The 20,334-nt window shown below is 49.3% G+C and overlaps 1 protein-coding gene across 3 annotated transcripts in view; it reads left to right on the forward strand.

Moving 5' to 3' along the window:
* KIRREL3 (kirre like nephrin family adhesion molecule 3) overlaps positions 1-20,334 on the forward strand; it is a 599,492-nt gene that overhangs the window by 460,193 nt on the left and 118,965 nt on the right. For all 3 annotated transcript variants that reach the window (XM_043873461.1, XM_043873470.1, XM_043873479.1), the window contains one exon: positions 10,608-10,685. In XM_043873461.1, coding sequence (XP_043729396.1) covers positions 10,608-10,685 — 78 coding nt within the window. The remainder of the gene's footprint in view (positions 1-10,607; positions 10,686-20,334) is intronic.

A 20,334-nucleotide genomic window follows, 5' to 3' on the forward strand; every position in this document is an offset into this window, starting at 1 on the left:
ATAAGGAGCTGGCTAATATGCCATCTGCCTTGGCCACTGTGTGGTAGGGCCATCCCAGGCAGTAAATGGCATGGCTGAGGCACTTGGGAAGTCAAGGACAGGCAAAGTGCTACCCCGAGCGATGTTGGTCCTTGCTGTTGCAGAGAGCACAAGGGGCCTACTATCAGATAAAGCTCTGAAGGAGCCTTACTCAGCGGACTTCCTTGGCGGCCCAGTGGTTAGACTCCATGCTTCCATTGCAGGGGTCATAGGTTCGATCCCTGGTTGAGGAACTAAGATTCCACATACCACACAGCCAAAAAATAGGACCGAAAAATGAGAATGAAGGAGCCTTGCTCCCTGCAGGAGCTAGTGAGGAAGGGTTGGTGACCGCAAAAGCTTTTTGGAATTATCTCAATGATTGCCAACACTTCCTCAAAGAGGAACACTGGATGTAAGCTTTGTATGTAATTCATTGTTTTTAAAACTGAATTTCAGACCACAGCTGTTTCAGATTTCTCTTATAAGAATTTAATTGGTATGTAATAGCATAGTTAATTAAATACAAATCAATAGTTTAAGGGAACTAATTGATACTTAATATGGATGGGGAAAAAAACTTAGTTCTAATATAATTAACTCATATGAAATTAGCAATGAAAGAGCAATTATGTCTTTACAACAATGTAAAGTTTATAGTGCTTTAATAAACTTAGCGTTAGCAAGCAATGAGATTCAAAAATTGTGAAACAGGTATTATTGGGCTATTAAACATTTATTACTTGTCCTAGAGGCCCAGAGTCGTGCACTAGTCAGGATTAATAAACCTTTACTATCCCTCTCGTCAGGGCTCTTTGCTAGAGAGCTTGATCGGTAAACTGTTATCTTTGTGTGATTTACGGGCGTCCTTATTGCCTGGGATGTGAGTGATTATGCTGAAAACAGGATCAGGCAGACCTGGAGCAGAAAGCAGTTTAGTAGAATCTCGGCGAGAGCTTTCCAAACGTGACCCTGCAGCATCCTGCCTCCCAGGGGGCCATCGCTGGGCAGGATGGCTTGTGATGAGAGAGGCCATGGGTACCGACACCCAACCAAGGCAAGCCCTAGACAAGTAAGCAGACCCCCAGGCCCTTTGAGATGGCCACCCCACCCCACACAGCTCCCTTTTCCTCCTCAAGACACAGCAATTATTGTTCATGTAGAAATAAAGCCAGCTCAGCCTCATGACACTTTTTTAGTTGAACTGTAGCTTGTCTTTGAATATTTTCACAGGTGATGTCCTGCCTATATCAGTGGTCCCCAGTGTTTTTGGCATGAAGGACCAGTTTCGTGGAAGACAATTTTTCCATGGATCGAAGGGCTGGAGAGGATGGTTTCAGGATGATTCAAGGGCATTACATCTACTCTGCTCTTTATTTCTATTATTGTTACATCAGCTCCACCTCAGATCATCAAGCATTAGATCCCGGAGGTTGGGGACCTCTGCCTGATATAACCAACCAGATTGTAATCTCATTGGGAGGAAGCCTGTGTTATGGATTTTTGTCTTGAGCATCGTGGCTCTCGATGAGTGTTTGTGGGTTGAATTTTTAAAATATTGATTTATTTATTTGACTGTGTTGGGTCTTAGTTGCAGCACGTGGGATCTTCGATCTTTGTTACGTCGTGTGGGGTCTTTTCTTGCGGTGCACAGACTCTCCAGTTATGGCACTCGTCCTCAAGAGCTCGTGGGCTTCAGTAGCTGCGGTGTTCAGGCTTAGTTGCTCCACAGCATGTGGGATCTTAGTTCCTCGACCAGGGACCGAACTTGCGTCCCCTGCATTGCAAAGCAGATTCTTGACCACTGGACCACCAGGGGGTCCCTGTGGGTTGGGTCTTATAGCTGCCGGTTTGTGAGTGTGCGCGGGTGGTGGAGGGGTGGCGGGCGGCAGCATCATAGCAGAGGCTGGCTGTCTCCTCCTCCTGCTTTGTGTGCAAGTTGTCACCCCGTGAATTGGTCCACAGACCACGGTATTCGCTCTCCAAGGGCAGTGAAGCTGCTTTAAGATGTGTTTCTTCAGATCCGAACTCGGGCTCATGTGATCACCCAGGACCTGTCCACCTGGGGACTTCCAGATACCGAAAGTCACCGTTGTCACCCGCAATCAGCTTCCTTTGTCAATCGCTTCTGACTTACGCCCCTCGCTTCCTCCAGTCTCCCCACTGAAGACCCTGTGGGGTCTTCCTGTTCCCCTACTTGAGCCTCTCTGCCCCGTAGCCTACTGTCTAGGCTGACAAACATCTCTTGAGTTGCCACTTACTCTCTGTTTCCAGCACCTGTGGTCTTCTGACCTCGCCTGCAACACCCCCGGCTGGTCTTCCTGCCTCGCTTCACTCCTCCAGCCCCATTGACTTGACATTGCCACACTAATCTTCAGAGACGCCCCCTAACAGCTCATTGAATCACCCTGGGCAGGGCATCTCAGTCCCTGAGTCGCCCCTTTGGCATCTGTTTAAAAAAAAAAAACAAACAAAGGAGGAGGAAGGGAAAATTTGATCACCTCTAGACTGCAGTCTGATGTTCTGTTTCAATTTCACCCTCATCGGGCGCTTTATTCAAGGTCCTTATACCAAGTGCTGTCTCATTGGATTTGCATGTCAACCAAGTGAGGAGGGGCTTACTAGCAGTATCCACATTTTGTAAATGAGAAAAGTAAAGCCCGGAGAAGCCCTGAGGACTGTTCAGGGCTGAAGCAAGGCTCCAGCTGGCGCTGGTGGTTTTGCAGCCCACGTGGTCCCACTGCCCCCAGGTGCTCTGCGTGACTCCAGCCAGGTCCAGCTGACGTCTTTGCCATCTGCTCTCAGGTACCATCTGGGGAGCTATTTTCAGCCCCTGCTCTGCTCTCCCATGTCAAGGTGGTGGGGATGTGGAGGCTGTGACGTCCCCCTGAGAAGCCCAGGGTCTTTTCACCTGCTTTCTCATCTCAGGCTGTCCTGGGAGAGCAGGAAGAGGGGGAACATATCCACCCATCGCCTCTTGCCAGGAGGGCCGCAGTGGTCACACAGCTGCTCTTCCCTGTCTGGGCTTACTTTCTCCCAGTCATCATCGGCATCCATGCTAAAATGATCTTTAGAAGACGCAAGTCTGGCCTGTCTTCTGCCAAGCACTCTGTAGAAAAAATGCAGACTCCAAGGCAAGGCTCACCAGGTCCCCCAGAATCTCGTCCCTGGCTTTGTCTCCTGCCTCACTTTCTCCACTCCTGAAATCTTTGCTACAACAACACCAAACTGCTTGCCCACCACACTCTATTTCATGTTCAGTAGGCTCCTAGGGACATGCTCCATCTAATAGCTTCAGATAATAAGTGGATGCCAATGCTGGGAAAGACTGAGGGCAGGAGGATAAAGGGATGACAGAAGTTGAGATTGGATGGCATAACCCACTTAATGGACCTGAGTTTGAGCAAACTCCGGGAGATGGTGAAGGACAGGGAAGCCTGGCATGCTGCAGTCCATGGGGTCACAAAGAGTTGGACACAACTTAGCAACTGAACAACAACGAACATAAAAGGATAGTTCTCAGCAAGCATCCCTGAACCACTGGGACTGGGCAGGGTGGGAACAGGTGGGCTTCCAAATGCCTCAAATAGCCTCAAGTGAGAGAGCAGGACCCGGTACCTGTCCACTGTCACCAGCTCTATCTGCGATTACTTCACAGCCCATTTGTTTCTGGCTGGGGCGCTAAGCAAGCACTCTTTGGGCCAATGTCATCCACACACTGAGAGCAGGAATGCTCAAGGCATTCTGGGTTGACATCAAGACACACAGCTAGTGGCTTTCCTGGTAGTTCAGAGGTGAAGGATCCACCTGCTAATGCAGGACACATGCATTCAATCCCTGGTCCCGGAAGATCCCACGTACCTCAGAGCAACTAAGCCCAGGCACCACAACTATTGAACCCACGCTCTAGAGCCCAGGAACCGCAACTGCTGAAGCCTGTGCTCCCTAGAGCCCATGCTCTGAAACAAGAGGAGCCACCACAATGAGAAGCCCATGGGCCACAACTCGAGAGTAGCCCCTGCTCCCTGCAACTAGAGAAAAGCCCGAGCAGCAGCGAGGACCCAGCACGGCCAGAAATAACTAAATAAATAAATAAATAAAAATTCAGAAGACACATAGCCAGCCCTCTCTTCCGCCCCCCCCCCACCTTCCCGCTTTCCCATCATCTCTTGTGCTTGCCACCCCCGCTGTCCCATCCTAGCAGCCTCTCTGACTGCCCTCTAGTCGGCTGGTGCCTCTCAGGAGCCTTCTGAGTGGTTATGTGATACTGCCCACTGAGTCCCCCATGACTAAGAGACGGGGGTCAAAGAGTCTTGATCAACGAAAATACCAGGCCACAGAGAAGAACCGGTTCCTCCGCTCTTCCTATCTACATTAGCTTGCTAGGACTGCTGTGACACAGGGCCACAAACTGGATGACTTAAACATCAAAAAAGGTATTGCCTACCAGTTCTGGAGGGCTTCCCACATAGCTCAGTTGGTAAAGAATCTGCCTGCAATGCAGGAGACCTGGGTTTGATTCCTGGGTCAGGAAGATCCCCTGGAGAAGGAAATGGCAATCCACTCCAGTGTTCTTGCCTGGAAAATCCCATGGACAGAGGAGGCTGACAGGCTACAGTCCATGGGTCGCAAGAGTTGGACACGACTTAGCGACTAAACCACCACCACCACCTGTTCTGGAGGCCAGGAGTCCACAAAAGATGCTGGCGGGCTTGGTTCCTTCCAAGGGGCCTGAGGAAAGGCTCTGTTCTAGGCTTCCCTTTGTGACCTATCAACAGCCTTCTCCATGTTCATATGGCATTGCCCCAGGTGTGTATCTGTCCCAAATTTCCCCTGTTTATGAGGACACCAGTCATATTGGATTGCATGCATGCATGCTCAGTCACTCAGTTGCGTCTGACTCTTGCAAAGCCATGGACTATAACTCGCCAGGCTCCTCTGTCCATGGGATTTTTCAGGCAAGAATACTGAAGTAAGTTGTCATTTCCTTTCCCAGGGGATCTTTCCAACCCAGGGATCCAACCTGTATCTCTTGATTGACAGTTGGGTCTTTACCACTGCTCTACCTGAGAAGCCCCATATTGGATTAGAGTCCCCCTACTCCTGGAGTTGGTGATGGACAGGGAGGCCTGGCGTGCTACAATTCACGGGGTCGCAAAGAGTCGGACACGACTGAGCAACTAAACTGAACTGAACTGAATGATTATTTTAACTTGATTACCTTGGTCAAGTCTCTATCTCCAAATAAAGACACATTCTGAGATGCTGTGGGCTTCCGGTTAGCTCAGCTGGTAAAGAAGCCGCCTGCAATGTAGGAGACCCCGGTTTGATTCCTGGGCCCGGAAGATCTGCTGGAGAAGGGGCAGGCTACCCACTCCAATATTCTTGGGCTTCCCTGGTGGCTCAGATGGTAAAGAATCTGCCTGCAATACGGGAAACCTGGGTTCGATCCCTGGGTTAGGAGGATCCCCTGGAGAAGGGAAAGGCTATCCATTCCAGTATTCTGGCCTGGAGAATTCCATGGATTATATAGTCCACAGGATTACAAGGAGTCGGACACAACTGAGCATCTTTCACTTTCACTGAGATACTGCAGTCAGGACTTCAGCATCAAGTTTAGGGGAACCCAGTTCACCTCATGATTCCACAGGACCACTGATCTCTGCTGCCACTTCTATGTCTGTCTTTTTAAAAATATTTGTTTATTTTATTTATTTGGCCATGTCGGCTCTTAGCTGTATCATGCAGGCTCTTGGAATGTATGATCTTTCATTGAGGCGTGTGGATTCAGCAGTTGTTTAGTGGCAGATTTAGTGGCCCTGAGGCATGTGGGAACCTAGTTCCCTCACCAGGGATCAAACCCATGTCCCCTGCTTCGGAAGGTGGATTCTTTACCACTGCACCACCAGAGAAGTCCCTCAGTGTCTGTCTTGATTCATAGCATTGGCTGGCCCTGGGATCAGGGGACCCACCCTAGGAATTAAGTCAGAAATCAGACCTGGGTTCCAGCCTGAGCACCGGCCAGGCTAGACTGTGCATTTTGAATTGTCATTTTACTTCTCTGAGCCTGTTTCTGAAACCAAAATGGAGGAAATCACTTCTGCCTTGCCTGCCTCATGGAGCTCCTGTGAACACCCAATAAGACAGTGAATATAACAGTATCGTGAAAAAATAAGTATCCCACAAATGTGAAATAATATCTCCGCAATATCATGATTACTAGGAAGAATAAAGGAATCCTCAGGCTAGAAAAAGTCCCATCCTCACCCTCAGAAACTGAAGGAAAACCATTCCTTTTATGAAGCCATCCTGTTTTATACCTCCCGAGAGGAAACTGCACATTTCCCAGACTCCTGTTCTGATGAGTTACAGCGTTCATTCACTCCAGGCCGTCCTCACCTGACCTAATCCATTGTGCCTCGGTCAAGCCCATCTGACTTCTCTCTGGCCTGGGTCAGAGAGTACTGGTCATTACCCATTATTTCTCAGTCATCTCTTTCATTAAATCAGACTTTTCCTGATCACTTGCCATGTGCCAGGCACTGTGCTTCAAACCACGGACCCTGAGCCTAAAAAGACACTATCCCTACCCTTTTGTGGCTCACAGCCTAAAGGCTGGGAGTCCTTGGGGTGCAACCTGGCATTCTCGCTAAGAAACATACGCCTTCTCAGGCAGTGCTTCATTGTGTAGGGAACATCCGTCTAAGTCACTTTAGTCGTGTCCAGCTCTTTGCAACCCCTTGGAGTGTAGCCCGCCAGACTCCTCTGTCCATGGGATTCTCCAGGCAAGACTACTGGAGCCGATTGCCATGCCCTCCTCCGGGGGGTGCTCTTCCTGACCCAGGGATCGAACCCGTGTCTCCTGCGGCTCCTGCATTGCAGGCGGATTCTTTACTGCTGAGGCACCAGGGAAGCCCCTCCCTGTGTAGCAGTGTCTCCTAACTGTTTGTTCTCCTGAGACAGCACGCTCCGAACCTCCAGAGGCAGGTGACCCTGGCCTTCTTTGTTCTGAACTGCCCTTCAAGCCAGGATGGCTCCATTCACATCAGTCTCTTTCCGTGGGCTCTTTCAGTGCATCTGGTGGTTCTGCTACTGATTAGTAGCCGAGAGCTGCAGCCCCAAAGTCTACATGGAGAAGACCCCAACATCTTGCTGTTTTAAAACATACATCTGGAGGACTTCCCTGGTGGTCCAGTGCTTAAGACTTCACCTTCTGATGCAGGGAATGTGGGTTCGATCCCTGGTTGGGGGGACTAAGATCCCATATAGATGAGGCCAAGAAACCAAAACATAAAACAGAAGCAATATCATAACAAATTCAACAAAGACTTTTAAAATGATCCACATCAAAAACAAACAAGTCTTAAAAATAAATAAATAAAATGGGCATCTGGGATCTGTCTCCACCATCGGTCCCACACCACCTGACCAAGAAGTTGGTCGTCTGGTGGCTGACCCAGCTCACAGTGTGAACGATGCCTCTCCTATCACGTTCCGTCATCTCTCCACTAGTAGCCTGGCTGATCTGGCTTGTTGGCATTTTCCCAATCAGAAGCCGTTGGTTCCTGCTCCCTGCACGGTTCTCTCTGGTCACTTTGACCACACCTGTGTTTCCAGATTCTCCTGGAATCACACCTTGGCCCTGACCTGCTTCTTCATGTAGCACCAATGACCTCTAATTTAGCTCTGCAAATCTCTCCCAAGAATATCCTGTTTTCATATATGGATAGCCAGCTCATTCTCACATAGTTAATCCCCCAACCTGCTTGTTCTTGCAAAGATCCCAGTGGCTTCTCCCCACTTTTCAGTAAAGACTTAATCAGAGAGCCCTCTCTCACTTAATAAATTTCTGCAGTGTGCTTATTAGTGCCTTGTAATGTAGATGCCTAAATAATTAAGACTAACCCACACGTGTCAAATTAAATGAGCCAAATACATTGAGAAATTGCTTCAGCCTCCATTTCTTTTATTAATCAGGTTTTTTTATAAATAAAAAAAAAAGTCTTTTCCTGCTCATTTGCAAAAATCAAACATGGTCCATGAGAGTCTTACTTGTAATAACCGTGTGTATACACAGACTCTTTCAGTGGGCAATACCCTTGGTGGCACATCACGAGACATAGGGCAGGGTGGGTTGGGGTGGCAGAGACGGTCAGCTCAAAGTCAGCAGGTGATCCACAGTCTCTACGTCTGTAGGAGGACCATGCCCCTCCATTTCCCTGAGAGGTGAGGGGATGGCCCAGGAAGCCCTGCAGGAGCAGTGGCTGAAATTCACCCAGAGTCTTCTGCCCGCACTCTTCTGCCAGAGTTTGTTCCTGGGCTCAGTGCAAGCACCCAAACCCAAGCTCCCTTTCTCATTAGGAGCTGCTGCTATGTGCTTCAGATGAGCATAGGAAGTCAGTGGAAAATATAATAGGAATCATCAGCAATTGTGTCATTCTCATGATGAACAATACGCATGCAATTATAACGGGCTGGTTAACTGCCTGTCGTCAGCATCTTGAGGTTTCAATAGGGTCCCGGGCTAGAAGCTGTTGTTTGCTGGGGCTCAGAGCCACCTCACAGCTAGAGCTTCCGCAGCCCCTCCTCCTGGAAGGCTGCATTCCTGCCTCTTGAAGGTGGTTGTTAGAAAGGATCCACAAATATAGTAAGTAAACATCAAAGGGGCTTTGATCCGCATGGCTTTCGACAGAGCAGGAGCCCCTGAAGAAAGGGCCGAGGCCTTGGATGAGGGAACTTAACATCGTCAATTTGGGCGCCTGAGATGTAAGGCTGTTTGAAGTGAGGGCGTTTTGGCTGTGCCTTCAGACGAGCGAGCGTGGAGAGAAAGGAAGAGAAGTGAGTGCCTTTGGAAAAGGCATGCTCAGATCTGCTGCTCTGCTCTTTACTGATAGTCAATAAACCCCTTTAAAGAATCAAGAGATCAAAGCCCGCGACCTCCCTGGGCCATGGCATTCTGCCACCACATACCACGCTTTGTTTTCCTCTGGGGCGGGAGCCCCTGAGCTTGACTTATCTCTGTCTCTCCGGCCCTTTCATTCTGCTGCTCCCAGAGGCTGGGCCTGGACCACAGGAGGTGGGGCGAGGGCTGGAGGAGAAGGAGCCCAGCCTCTCTACGCTCTGGCAGCCTAGATGCCGACCAGCCGGGGCTCAGAGTATCACCAAGGGTCGGGGAAGAAGATGCTGTGACGTATCCCTCCGTGGCCCCCTCCTTCTCTAAGAGACCGATGGAGGGAGCAGCCAGGCATCCGGGAGGCTGACAGAGCCTGGGAGAAGTTGCAGCGCCATCCCTGCCTCTGGAAATCACACCCCTTATCCGTTTTCCCAGTTCATGGCAGCTGCCACATCTGTATGACCTTAAAGCAAAGAGGTGGGGGTGGGGAGGCTGCAAGAATCATGGGAAGACATTTAACATTTTTTAACTTCAGTTTTCTTATCTGCATAGTGTGAACAGTAATAACTGACCTGCCTCCCTCATGCAGAGGCTGTGGGGAATCCAAAGAGAAACCTGTTTCAGAACCCACAAGTGCTGATGGCAAATCAGGAGTAAAGGACAGATGGGTGTGTGTGTGCGCTCAGTCATTCGGTCATGTCTGACTCTTTGCAGTCCCCATGGAATGTAGCCCGCCAGGCTCCTCTGTCCATGGGATTCTCCAGACAAGAATACTGGAGTGGGTTGCCATGCCCTCCTCCACGGGATCTTCCCGACCCAGGGATTGAACCTGCCTCTCTCATGCCTCTTGCTTTGGCAGGAATGTTCTTTATCACGAGTGCCACCTGGGAAGCCCCTTGGCCCCTGTGTCTCCCCCTAAATCCTCCACTGTGTCTGGTTGTGCTGTTCCGTCCTGGACACCACTGGCTGGACTCTGCCTCTCCTCTGGCTTCACCACGGTCCCGATGTAATCTGGGCATACCCCTTTCAAGCCTGGGGACTCATTAACCTAGAGAGTAAAGGTTATGACTGTGGACTCTGCCGTCAGGCTGCCTCTGTTCAAACTCTTGGTTCTGCCCCCTACCAGCTCTTTCATCTAAGACCACCTACCTGATATGCACATAAATGCGGATATAATATAAAAATGGGGATAATAGTGGTATATCATAGAATATATCATAGTGGAGTTGTGAAGATCAAATAAGCAAATTATTGGCCTTAAGTTGTGCCTGGACTGTATAAAACAGATAACTAATGAGAACCAACTCTATACCACAGAGAATTCTGCTCGATGCTCTGTAGTGACCTAAATGGCAAGGAAATCCGAAAAAAAGAAAAAAAAGAGAGAGAGAGGATATATGTATACGTATAACTGATTTACTTTGCTACACAGCAGAACTAACAGAACTTTGTAAAGTAACTATACACTGATAAATAAATACAAATCACATTTGCAACATCTTAAAATTATGAAAATCCTAGAAATAAACCTGATGAAAGTTTTGGAAAAAAAAATCATGCCTGGACCAAGTGCTTTCTAAATGTTTGTTGAATAAGTAGCCCTTTTATAAGAGCAACAAGCTTCATATCTCTTGCAAAAGGACCTTCACTGACCCCTGACCCATTCCAAGCTCACCCACTTTTGCTTTCCTTCCAGAGCTGGGCCTCCAGAAAAGAGGATGCTGTCTGGTGCTGGGCTACATGGCCAAGGACAAGTTCCGGAGAATGAATGAAGGTCAGTGGGAGCCTGCCTTCTCAGGGTGATGGGGAGGGAGGAAGCTCTGCCTACAGCTGTGGCAGCAGGAGAAAGACCCTGGGGCTTCTCAGAAAGGACAGCAGACCGATGAGGCTGGTTTCCATGAAGCCGTTTGGATAGTAACATGGGGAAGAAACACTGTGTACTGGTTCATGAGCATTTTTTTCCTACGCTCTCTTCCTTCCTCCCCTTAGGTCCCCTCCTTCTCTTCCTGTCTCTCCCCTTTCCTTTGTCCCTCACCTACCCACCTGGCTCAACTAAATCTGCTTCTATTATCTTTTCTAATCCAGACCTGACGGCCTTTCTCCTTAACGTTCATATTTCTTGAATGCTAATTGAAATTAACGGCACCTCACAGGGCACTTGGGAGGATACTAAAGAAGAATAAGGCAGAGCTCTTTATTCTCAGAGGACTTCCACTCAAAAACCTGCCCTCTTTTCCAACTCCTTCAGCCCTACCTCTCCCTCTTACTCACAGGCCATTCTGTCTTCCTCTAGTACTGGGTCTTTCTTCGGATGCTTGACTGGGCCACAGAAGGCAGGAGGTGGCGGGGTGGAGAAGGTCTTGGCATTGATGTGGAGACTGGGACATGAGAGGAGGGCTGTCACTTCTGGGCCCGCTGTAATAAAGAGCCAATCCCCTCATCCCCAGCCATCTGTCTCCGTGCAGCTAATAACCCTCTCCATCAGATGCCACAGATTGTTTGTCAGGATTCAAAAGTAGATAAACAATGGCTGGGGATGCCATTTATTCATTAAAGTCAGACAAATGAAGCCCTGGCTTCTCACCAGCCCAGATTGCCATGAGCCGGGCCCCTCCCTTCCCAAGGCCCAGTGCCCCCTGTAGCCTCATTCCCATTCCAGGCATAGAAAAGACAGCGCACCTGTACCATCTCTAGCCCCAAACTTAGACTGCAGCATAGCTCCAGTGCCCTCTTCCTAAGCTCCTCAGCTGGCTCTCTTCCCAGCTTCTAGACCATGATACCCACACTCCCGCGTGCTCCCCAGAGTGCTCTAGCTAATGCCTCACCAGCTAGAGCTTTGTTGCCAGGACCCATCATGGTAACAGTTTGACAACAGTTGGGACAGTGCAATTAAACACAGAGTATCACCTCCCCGGTTTCACTGCCTGCCTCTATAAGAAGGCAACAGCATCAACAAGTTCCTCCTTATTTGTACGAGCCCCATGGCTGAGCACAGCCAGGATTGAGGCTGCATTTTCTGCATCCTGCCAGGCAGTCTTCCTTCCTGACTCTTCTCTCAGCCCAGCCGTCCCTTCCCACCACCACCTTCTTGAGAGTGCAAGGCAGTAACTTCTAATTTGTGGGAACTGACAGCATGGCTCTGTCCGTGGTGCTGAATAGACACATTTGCTCGCTGGCAATGCTCATTAGAGAAGCTGAAATAAGGCTCCCAGGGAATGGGGGAACCAAAAAAGTCAGGAGCTGGGATGGATTTGAAAGCTCAAGTTCCAAGTGTCTGACCCCAGTAGAAGGATACTGACTCCAGATCTTGAGGCCTGTAAAGAATCATATCACAAAGGATGATGAACATGATTTGACTCCTCCCACTTTTCATAAGTGGTTCAGGCTGCCATAACAAAATACCACAGACTGAGTGGCTTAAACACAGAAATTTATATTCTCGCAGTTCTAGAGACTGGAAATCCAAGATCAAAGTGCCAGCATGGTCAGGTTCTGGTGAGAGCTCTCTCTGTGGTATGCAAACAGCAACCTTCTCACTGAGTCATCCCATGGTAGAGAGAGAGAGAGAATGCTCTGGTGTCTCTTCTTATGTGCATGCATGCGTGCATGCTAAGCCTCTTCAGTGGTGTCTGACTCTGTGGGACCCCGTGGACTGTAGCCTGCCAGGCTCCTCTGTCCGTGGGATTCTCCAGGCAAGAATACTGCAGTGGGTTGCCATGCCCTCCTCCAGGGGATTTTCCCAACCCAGGGATCAAACCCACATGTCTTATGTCTCCTGCATTGGTAGGTGGGTCCTTTACCCCTAGCACCACCTGGGAAGCCTGTCTTCCTAAAAAGAAGTTTAAATACATTTGCTGCAAAGAAAGGTACAGTGGTAATGCCCTGAACCAGAGCTTAGGAAAATGGTAAGAAAAGCAAGTGCATCCTTAATAGCTCCTTAGACATTGTTCAAGTAAAGAAAGAAGGAAGAAAGTTGGGGGGACTAGAAGAGGACTTGGGAGCAAGACTAGGATCTGATTACTTCTAAGAATGGCTACTGCTTAGCTACTTAGTAAAGCTACTTCTTAGCCTTACTTTTGTGCAACAACTAAGCTAAACAGCATTTTTTAAATTAATTTATTTTAATTGGAAGATAATTACTTTACAATACTGTGGTAGTTTTTGCCATACATTGACATGAATCAGCCACGGGTGCACCTATGTCTCCCCATCCTAAGCACCCCTCCCACCTCCCTCCCCACCCCATCCCTCTGGGTTGTCCCAGAGCACCGGCTTTGAGTGCCTTGCTTCATGCATCGACCTTGCACTGGTCATAAGATGGCATTTTAACAGGTCTTTATGTCTTTAGTTTGGCTGGGTCAGGTCTTGGCTTCAGCACACAGGACCTTTGTTGACACAGACGGGATCTCTGGTTGTGGCCAGTGGGCTTCTCTAGTGTCCATGTGGGATCTTAGTTCCCCAAACAGGTGTGGAATCCATGTCCCCTGCATTGGAAGATGGATTCTTAGCCACTGGGCCACCAGGGAAATCCTTTTTGTTGTTCAGTTGCTCGGTTGTGTCTGACTCTGTGTGACCCCATGGACTGCAGCAGTCCAGGCTCCTCTGTCTTTCACTATCTTCCAGGTGGCATTTTAAATAGTTTTTTCTTGTTAAAAAAAGCAAGATGCTGAAACAATGCCCCTTCTCTTTGAACCCCTTTTCAAACACACACAAGCCATAAAAATGGGTTATTCCTTTCAACGGATTGTAATCCACTTGGCTGGGAATGAGCGATTCTAGGTGCTTTAGCCCAATCTATACCTTCCCCCTAGTAAAGATGAACTGAGAATCAAGCAGAAGGCAACAGAGGCATCAGCGATGGCCAGGAAGTAACAGAACAGCTTGCCCCCCATCTCTGCCTTCCTCACTGCCTGTGGTTCTCGCCTCTCCCCAATGCCCCAGTGCACATTCATGCCCACACACAGTAGCTGAAGCTGCTTCTATGTAAACAAGGAGATGAGGGGGTGGCAAGAAAGTTAAACCACCCTGTATGAGGAGTTACAAATCTCAGCTAACAAAGAGGAGACAGGATAGGAGGTGGGTGTGTTGGTGGGGCCGAAGGGGAGATGCTGGAGGTGGGTGGGCTTTGGCCCCGGAGGGGTGAGACGCATGAGGAGGGGAAGAGGGAGGGGCCTGGAAAGGAGGCAGATGTCTCTCTGCTCCCACTCCAGCCAGTCTAGCTACCCCAAGTGCCATATTACACATTTTTTTCTCTTTTGAAAGCTCACATGCTCAAACCCCAACACGTCTGCACATAACAAAGAAGCATCAGCAAGCATGGGGAGCTGTTTTATGGTTTATAATTATCTTGTACCAATACTCAAAATGATTATAACTTCCACATATTAATAATTGAACTGGAATAGTAGCTATGACATAGATCAAGAAGCAGACATCTCTGTCCACACTGCCCTACACACCTTGCTATAAATTGAACACTTGGTACAATAGCTTGAAAAAAATTATAATTTTTTTCTCCCAGATGTTGAAATTAGTGAGATATTGGAACAATTAGCTGCTTCTTCCATGAAAGATAAGATGGTGATCATTATATTTGCCATTTAGAATAAATATGCAAGACCTACTTGTGCTGCATTGAGGCATATTTGTTCTGTTTAACAGTATCTAATAGAGTGTCTGTCACCCAGGAAGAAGTGGTCCCCTATTTCATTTGTTTCCTTGTTAATTTTTGTATCTTTTTATTTTATTTTCCCTCCAGTCTCCCCTCCTTGCTACATCCCCCCCAAAAAAAAATAACAGCTTGAGAAGGAGCAAGAGAAAAATAATGAATGAACAGGAGCTTTATAGATCTGGGGTTTATCATAAGCTAGAGTAATCACAATTGGTGCCGTTAAACTACACAAAGCAATAAAAAAGAAAACACTATTCAAAGATCGTTTAAGGGGGCATGTGATAGTTAATGAGAGGTTTGCTCTATTTGGGAGCATGTAATAGCTTCCCGGGTAGAATCTGCAGCATTTGCAAGAATGGAAGTGGTCGGTAAAATGTGTGTGTCTGAGTGTGTGTGTGTTCTTTCCTGTTTGTGCTCAACACATCTGAGGCATCGAGTGGCAATATGGACAAAAATCAATGAAAGGCCGACAAGAAAGGAGCAAATAAAGACAGACTAGGCATGAGACTGTCACGTTTGTTTGACATAATTGTCTTCATGTGATTAAGTACATGGTACTTTAAGTAGGAACTGCTGGAAGGAGATCATTTATTTATTCATCAAACAGTCAGTGAATACGCACCATAAAAATAATACCAATTTTTCATAATAAGTGCCAGCCACTGTTCTAAGCTCTGGAGCTTCAAAAGTAAGGAAGACAAGATTTCCCTGGTTGTCCCGTGGTTAAGACTCTGTGCTTCCACTGCAGGGGGCATGGCTGCAATCCCTGGTCTGAGAACTAAGATCCCACAGGCCAGGCAGTGTGGCCAAGGAAAAAAAAGTAAATAAGATATAGTCCCTGCCCTCTCGAGCTCCAGATAAAAAACACACAATTGCATCTCAGGGTTCCTGTCACCTTCACAGAGACCCTGCCGGACCACCTTGCCTAAGTGAGATTCCCCCCACCACCATTGTGCTCCATTGTGACAACCAGCCTATTTACTTGGTCGTACTTACCCTAATCGATGATCATTTATTACATTGTCCCACCTAAGAGTTAGCTTCAGAAAGGCAAGGATCCTGCTCCCTCCTTTCCTTGCCAGTCCCTGGACTTTAGCCCAGTGTCTCACACATTAGAGACTAACCATTTTGAAATTAGGCAATTAGTTTGTGGGCTTCCCAGGTTGCTCAGTGGTAAAGAATCTGCCTGCCAATGCAGGAGACATGAGTTTGATCCCTGGGTCAGGAAGATCCCGTTTAGAAGCAAATGGCAACCCACTCCAGTATCCTTGTCTGGGAAATCCCATGGACAGAGGAGCCTGGCAGGCCACAGTCCATGGGATCGCAAAGAGTCAGACACGACTGAGCAACTAAACAACAAAAACAATTAGTGCCATGAGTGGCAATGCAGGAATACAGAAAGCTATCCACGGGTGTAAGGTGAATCCGGAGAAGGAGCTCAGTAGACAGAACACTCTGGCATAGAGCACCAGTCTTCACGTCCCCAGCAATTCCCTATGACTTACCTTTCTGTCTCTCCTCCGAGGCCAGCACTACAGTCCCTCTTAGGAGGCCAGGATCCACACACATCAGCGGAGAGGAGGGCTAGGAGGTGAGGCGGCCAGGGATGTGTCTGTCCTGCAGCCACCTGCCCTCCTTCCTCACCCCTCCTACTGATGGACCATCTTCTCATCTAGGGCATCGCTAGGCAGGTATTTCCCGTCAGAGCTGCAGGGGGAATTGCTCTCACATCACTCACACACACACACACACACACACACACCATTCCCTTTCTTCTTCCCATCCTTCTGCCATGACCCACTTCTCCTGGAGAGCCCAGAACCACTCTCCAGCTCCATGCACATTGCTCGCCCAGGGTGAATCCTATCCACGGGCAGAATAGGAAGCTCCCCCGTGGTGTCAGATGAGGGGCTCTGCCTGCCTCTCAGAAAGCCCAGTCCTCCTCTGTGTTAGAACCTCGAACCACCCCAGTAACTTACAGTACAGCCCACCCTCCCAGGGAGGCCCAGGGCCAGTAGGAAGTTCCTGGTAGAGGCAGGACCACAACCCAGGTCTGCTGACATCCAGTCCAGTGCTTTTAGAAGGCAGAAAGAAGGGGCTGAGGCCACAGTCAGAGGGGATGCCCCTAAGGCTTTGGCTTGAAAATAGAGAGAAGGTGGAAGGGGCGGGAGAACATAATGCAGAGCACAGGAGACTGTCAGCCTGGTGTGCAAGAAAGTCAGGAAAGTCAGGGGGACACAGGCCAGGGAAGACCCTGTCTTTCTCCAGAACCAGAAGAGGCTACCGGGCCATAGACTCTAGCAGTGGGAGATGAGGGGGAAGGGTGGGGGAATGAGGAAAAGGACGTTTGAAGGAGGAGAGGGGAGGCAGTGCAGCCCTGGCCTCCCTGCCAGGGTGCCCCTTTGAGACCAAGGTGGACCTGCCGTGAAGCTCCCATCTACCTGGGCTGCACATGTGGTAGGGGGCAGAGTCCGGGACCTTCAGAAGCACAGGCACCCTCTGCTTCTCACCCAGTTACGGGAAGCAGGTATGACTCCCAGCACTGCTGCTTTCATCCTCCCTGCGGTGGTGGTTTCATCTCTAAGTCGCGTCTGACTCCTGTGACCCCATGGACTGTAGCCCGCCAGGCCCCTCTGTCCATGGGGATTCTCTAGGCAAGAACACTGGAGTGGGTTGCCATGCCCTCCTCCAAGGGATCTTCCCAACCCAGGGATCAATCTCACGTCTCATATCTTCTGCACTGACAGGCAGGTTCTTTACTACTAGCGCCGGGGCCCACAGTCATTTTCCTGAGACAGTCTCTTCACTGCCTGCCAGAGCCCCCGGGGTGCTGGCTAATACTGTCATTTTGTTAGTTGGGGCTTTGGGGGTGCATTTTCTCTTATTTCATTTTTCTTGCTGATGTGTTTTCTTCTACTGGGCTGCAAAGCCGATTATTTGTATAACGTCCCTGTTTATTATTTATGGCGAAACTCAGATTTCCAGGGTGCTTTATGATTGTTATTTAATTTGCTCGGCGCCTTGGAACATGGGTTGTCCATTTCTGTTCTCCTGCCTCGATCGGACGGTGGATTTTGGAGCTTTATCCCAGGCCTGTTTCTCCAGCCACCATTCCTACCAGGAGACCTGCTTGGCTTAAAGCAAGCTGGGGGCCACCTCGACCACAGACCCTGCCGAGCTCCTTCTCAGACTTCTTTTCCCTCGCTGCTCTCTCCAGTTCTCACCAAGACCTAGAAATGTTGCCTCCTGAATATCTCTCAAACCCATCCACCTCTGTCCATCTGACGGCCACTGCCCTCACCCATCATACCCTCCCCAACCTGGGCTGCATCATCACTCTCCTAACTGGCTTCTGGGTCCATCAAGCCCAGCCTCTTCCCTCCCAGTTCATTTTTCATACTTCAGCCAGAGCAGTATTTCAAAATGCAAATCTGAAAATGGCGCATTGCTCTTGAAAATATTCCAGTGGCTTTCTATCACCATTAGGAAAAATAGCCGAATCCTCGGCATGTTTTATAAGACCCTACAGGATCTGGTTCCTACTGACCCTTTTGGCTCCACCTTGCCCCCGTAACACTGTAAAACTTCAGTCACATCAGCCTTCTTTCTGCTTCTCCAACACAACATGCTCCCATCTGCCATAGAGCCTTTGCCTACACTGGTCTCTCCTCTTGGGATACGGGCCACACATGCCACCACCCCATCCCCAGACCCTTCCCATAGCGGCTCCTGCTAGTCTTTCAGATCTCAGCTGAAGTATTGCTTCTGCAGTGAAGCCTCCTCAGACCCACCCCTCCCTAGTTTAGACCAACTTCCTGTGTTCCATGCTCTTATATTCCTTTCCTTTCAAGGGCTTAGCTAAGTCTGTACCCAGAAGTTCATTTAGCAGTTATTTAGCTCAGACCTATTTCCGCTCTCAGTCTTTAAGTTCTGCTAGTTTTCCATCACCTCCCGGGAGCCTGGCACCGTGTTTGCACATAGTAGACATTGAAAGAAGAGCAAGCACAATGATCTTCTCTGCCCCTGGGCTGTGGCTCCCAAGCTGCTGGAACCAGGCGGCTGGACAATCACAGACTCCTAGAAGAAACATCAGAGATCACCTGGAGAAGGGGAAGCTGAGACCCAGGAAAGTGATGGGCTTGCCCGGAGCAGCGTAGCTGGCAAGCAACACAGCAAAGGATTGAAGCCAGACTTCTGAGCCTCAGTCCAGCCACTTCCCCATCTCACTGTGCTGAGTCCTTGAGGTGTGGGTGTGACCGATTGAGCGGGTCCTACAGGGATGTCCGTCTGCTGAAAATGGGTTTGGGGGCAGTGTTTTGAAAGAAACAAGAAGCAAGAACCTCTGGAGGAAAGGAAAGGAAGTAGGTTCTTTGACACAGACGTGAAACACACCCGGGTGAGCCCAGTACTGTGTTGGGCACAGGAGCTCCGGGGGCTGGACACAGCTTCCGACCTCAGGAACTCTGCCCGCCACTGGGGGAGCTTAGACATATTTCATGTCAAGGTGATTTTGTGGTTGTTTTTGTTTTGCTTTTTTCTTTTCAGCCTTATGGTTAGTAGGCTTAAGGGTTAAGCACTGTGGCTTGGGAGACAGTGAAATTTAGGCATAATCAGAGCAGGTTTAGAGCCATACCATCAAAGATTCTTGAGGCCAGAAGGGACCCAAGGTTATCTAGTCCTCACTCTCTCCTGATGGCTCAATAGCCCCGGCCAGCACCAATGTATGTAAATACTTGTGAATGTTGCGCTGCCGTGCGCTCACTCGCTCACCAGCTGAGAGCCTGTGTGCCCAGCACTGTGCCTGGCCCCTGGCACGTAAAGACATCGTCCCTGTCCCAAAGGACAGCACCGCCATCACAACCTGGTGTCTCACTGGCTGCAACCAGCTGTGTGCAGGGCCTTGGGAACAGAGAAGAGGAAACCGGTCAAACTGCAGGCCAAGTGAGCAGGGCCACGACAGCCTCCTGAAGAAAGTGGTATCTGAGCTGCGCCCTGGGAGCAAACTTTATTATCAGAGGCCATTGCAACCTACACTTGGATCCCTCCAAAGGCAGGAAACTCACTACCTGCCAAGGCCAGGGGTAGCTCCTCAGCTAGGCTCTCCTAATGGAGTTTCCAATAGAAAACACCCCTTCAGCCCCAAGAGTCTACAGTTTTGTCATTCTCACCACACTGAGGACAATGACCAAGTGATAGTTAGCAGCCACTGGCCAAAATCCCGGGGTCTCACCCTATGTCAGCTCTGCCCAGGCAAGCTCCCCCTTCCTCTGTCCGCCTCCCCTTCCCCAGCCAGCCAGCCTCAGCCAGCCTCAGAGCTTTCATCGCTGAATGCAACACCCCCGTCTCTACGTCCCTCCCCAGGGTGGGAGAGTCTGAATAAATGAGAGTGCTTAATGGCCTGCGGTGCCGTAAAGTTTTAGAGCTATGTACCGGAATGAGCAGGTTCAGGCTGAGATGAATTATCCAGACCTTTTATCAAAGGAGAGTCAATAAAAACCTGGAGGCGCTCACCCCATCTCCTCGGAGTGGCCGTGTCACACGGCCGGGCCCTGCGTTCTGGAAATAGTCATCGGTGGGTGCGTTTCCCACCCCCCCCAATCCATCTGCTTTCTTCCCTATGCCTTCCCTTCTCAAATGTATTTGTTTCTATGGTAACTGTGTTGTTACTGGTATGGGAGGAGTTTAATGACATTCAGAAGTACCAAATCAAGTCCATTTATATAATGGTTTGAAATACACATAATGGCCTGTG

Source organism: Cervus elaphus, chromosome 2, assembly GCF_910594005.1.
Source record: "Cervus elaphus chromosome 2, mCerEla1.1, whole genome shotgun sequence".
Taxonomy (NCBI): Eukaryota; Metazoa; Chordata; class Mammalia; order Artiodactyla; family Cervidae; genus Cervus; species Cervus elaphus.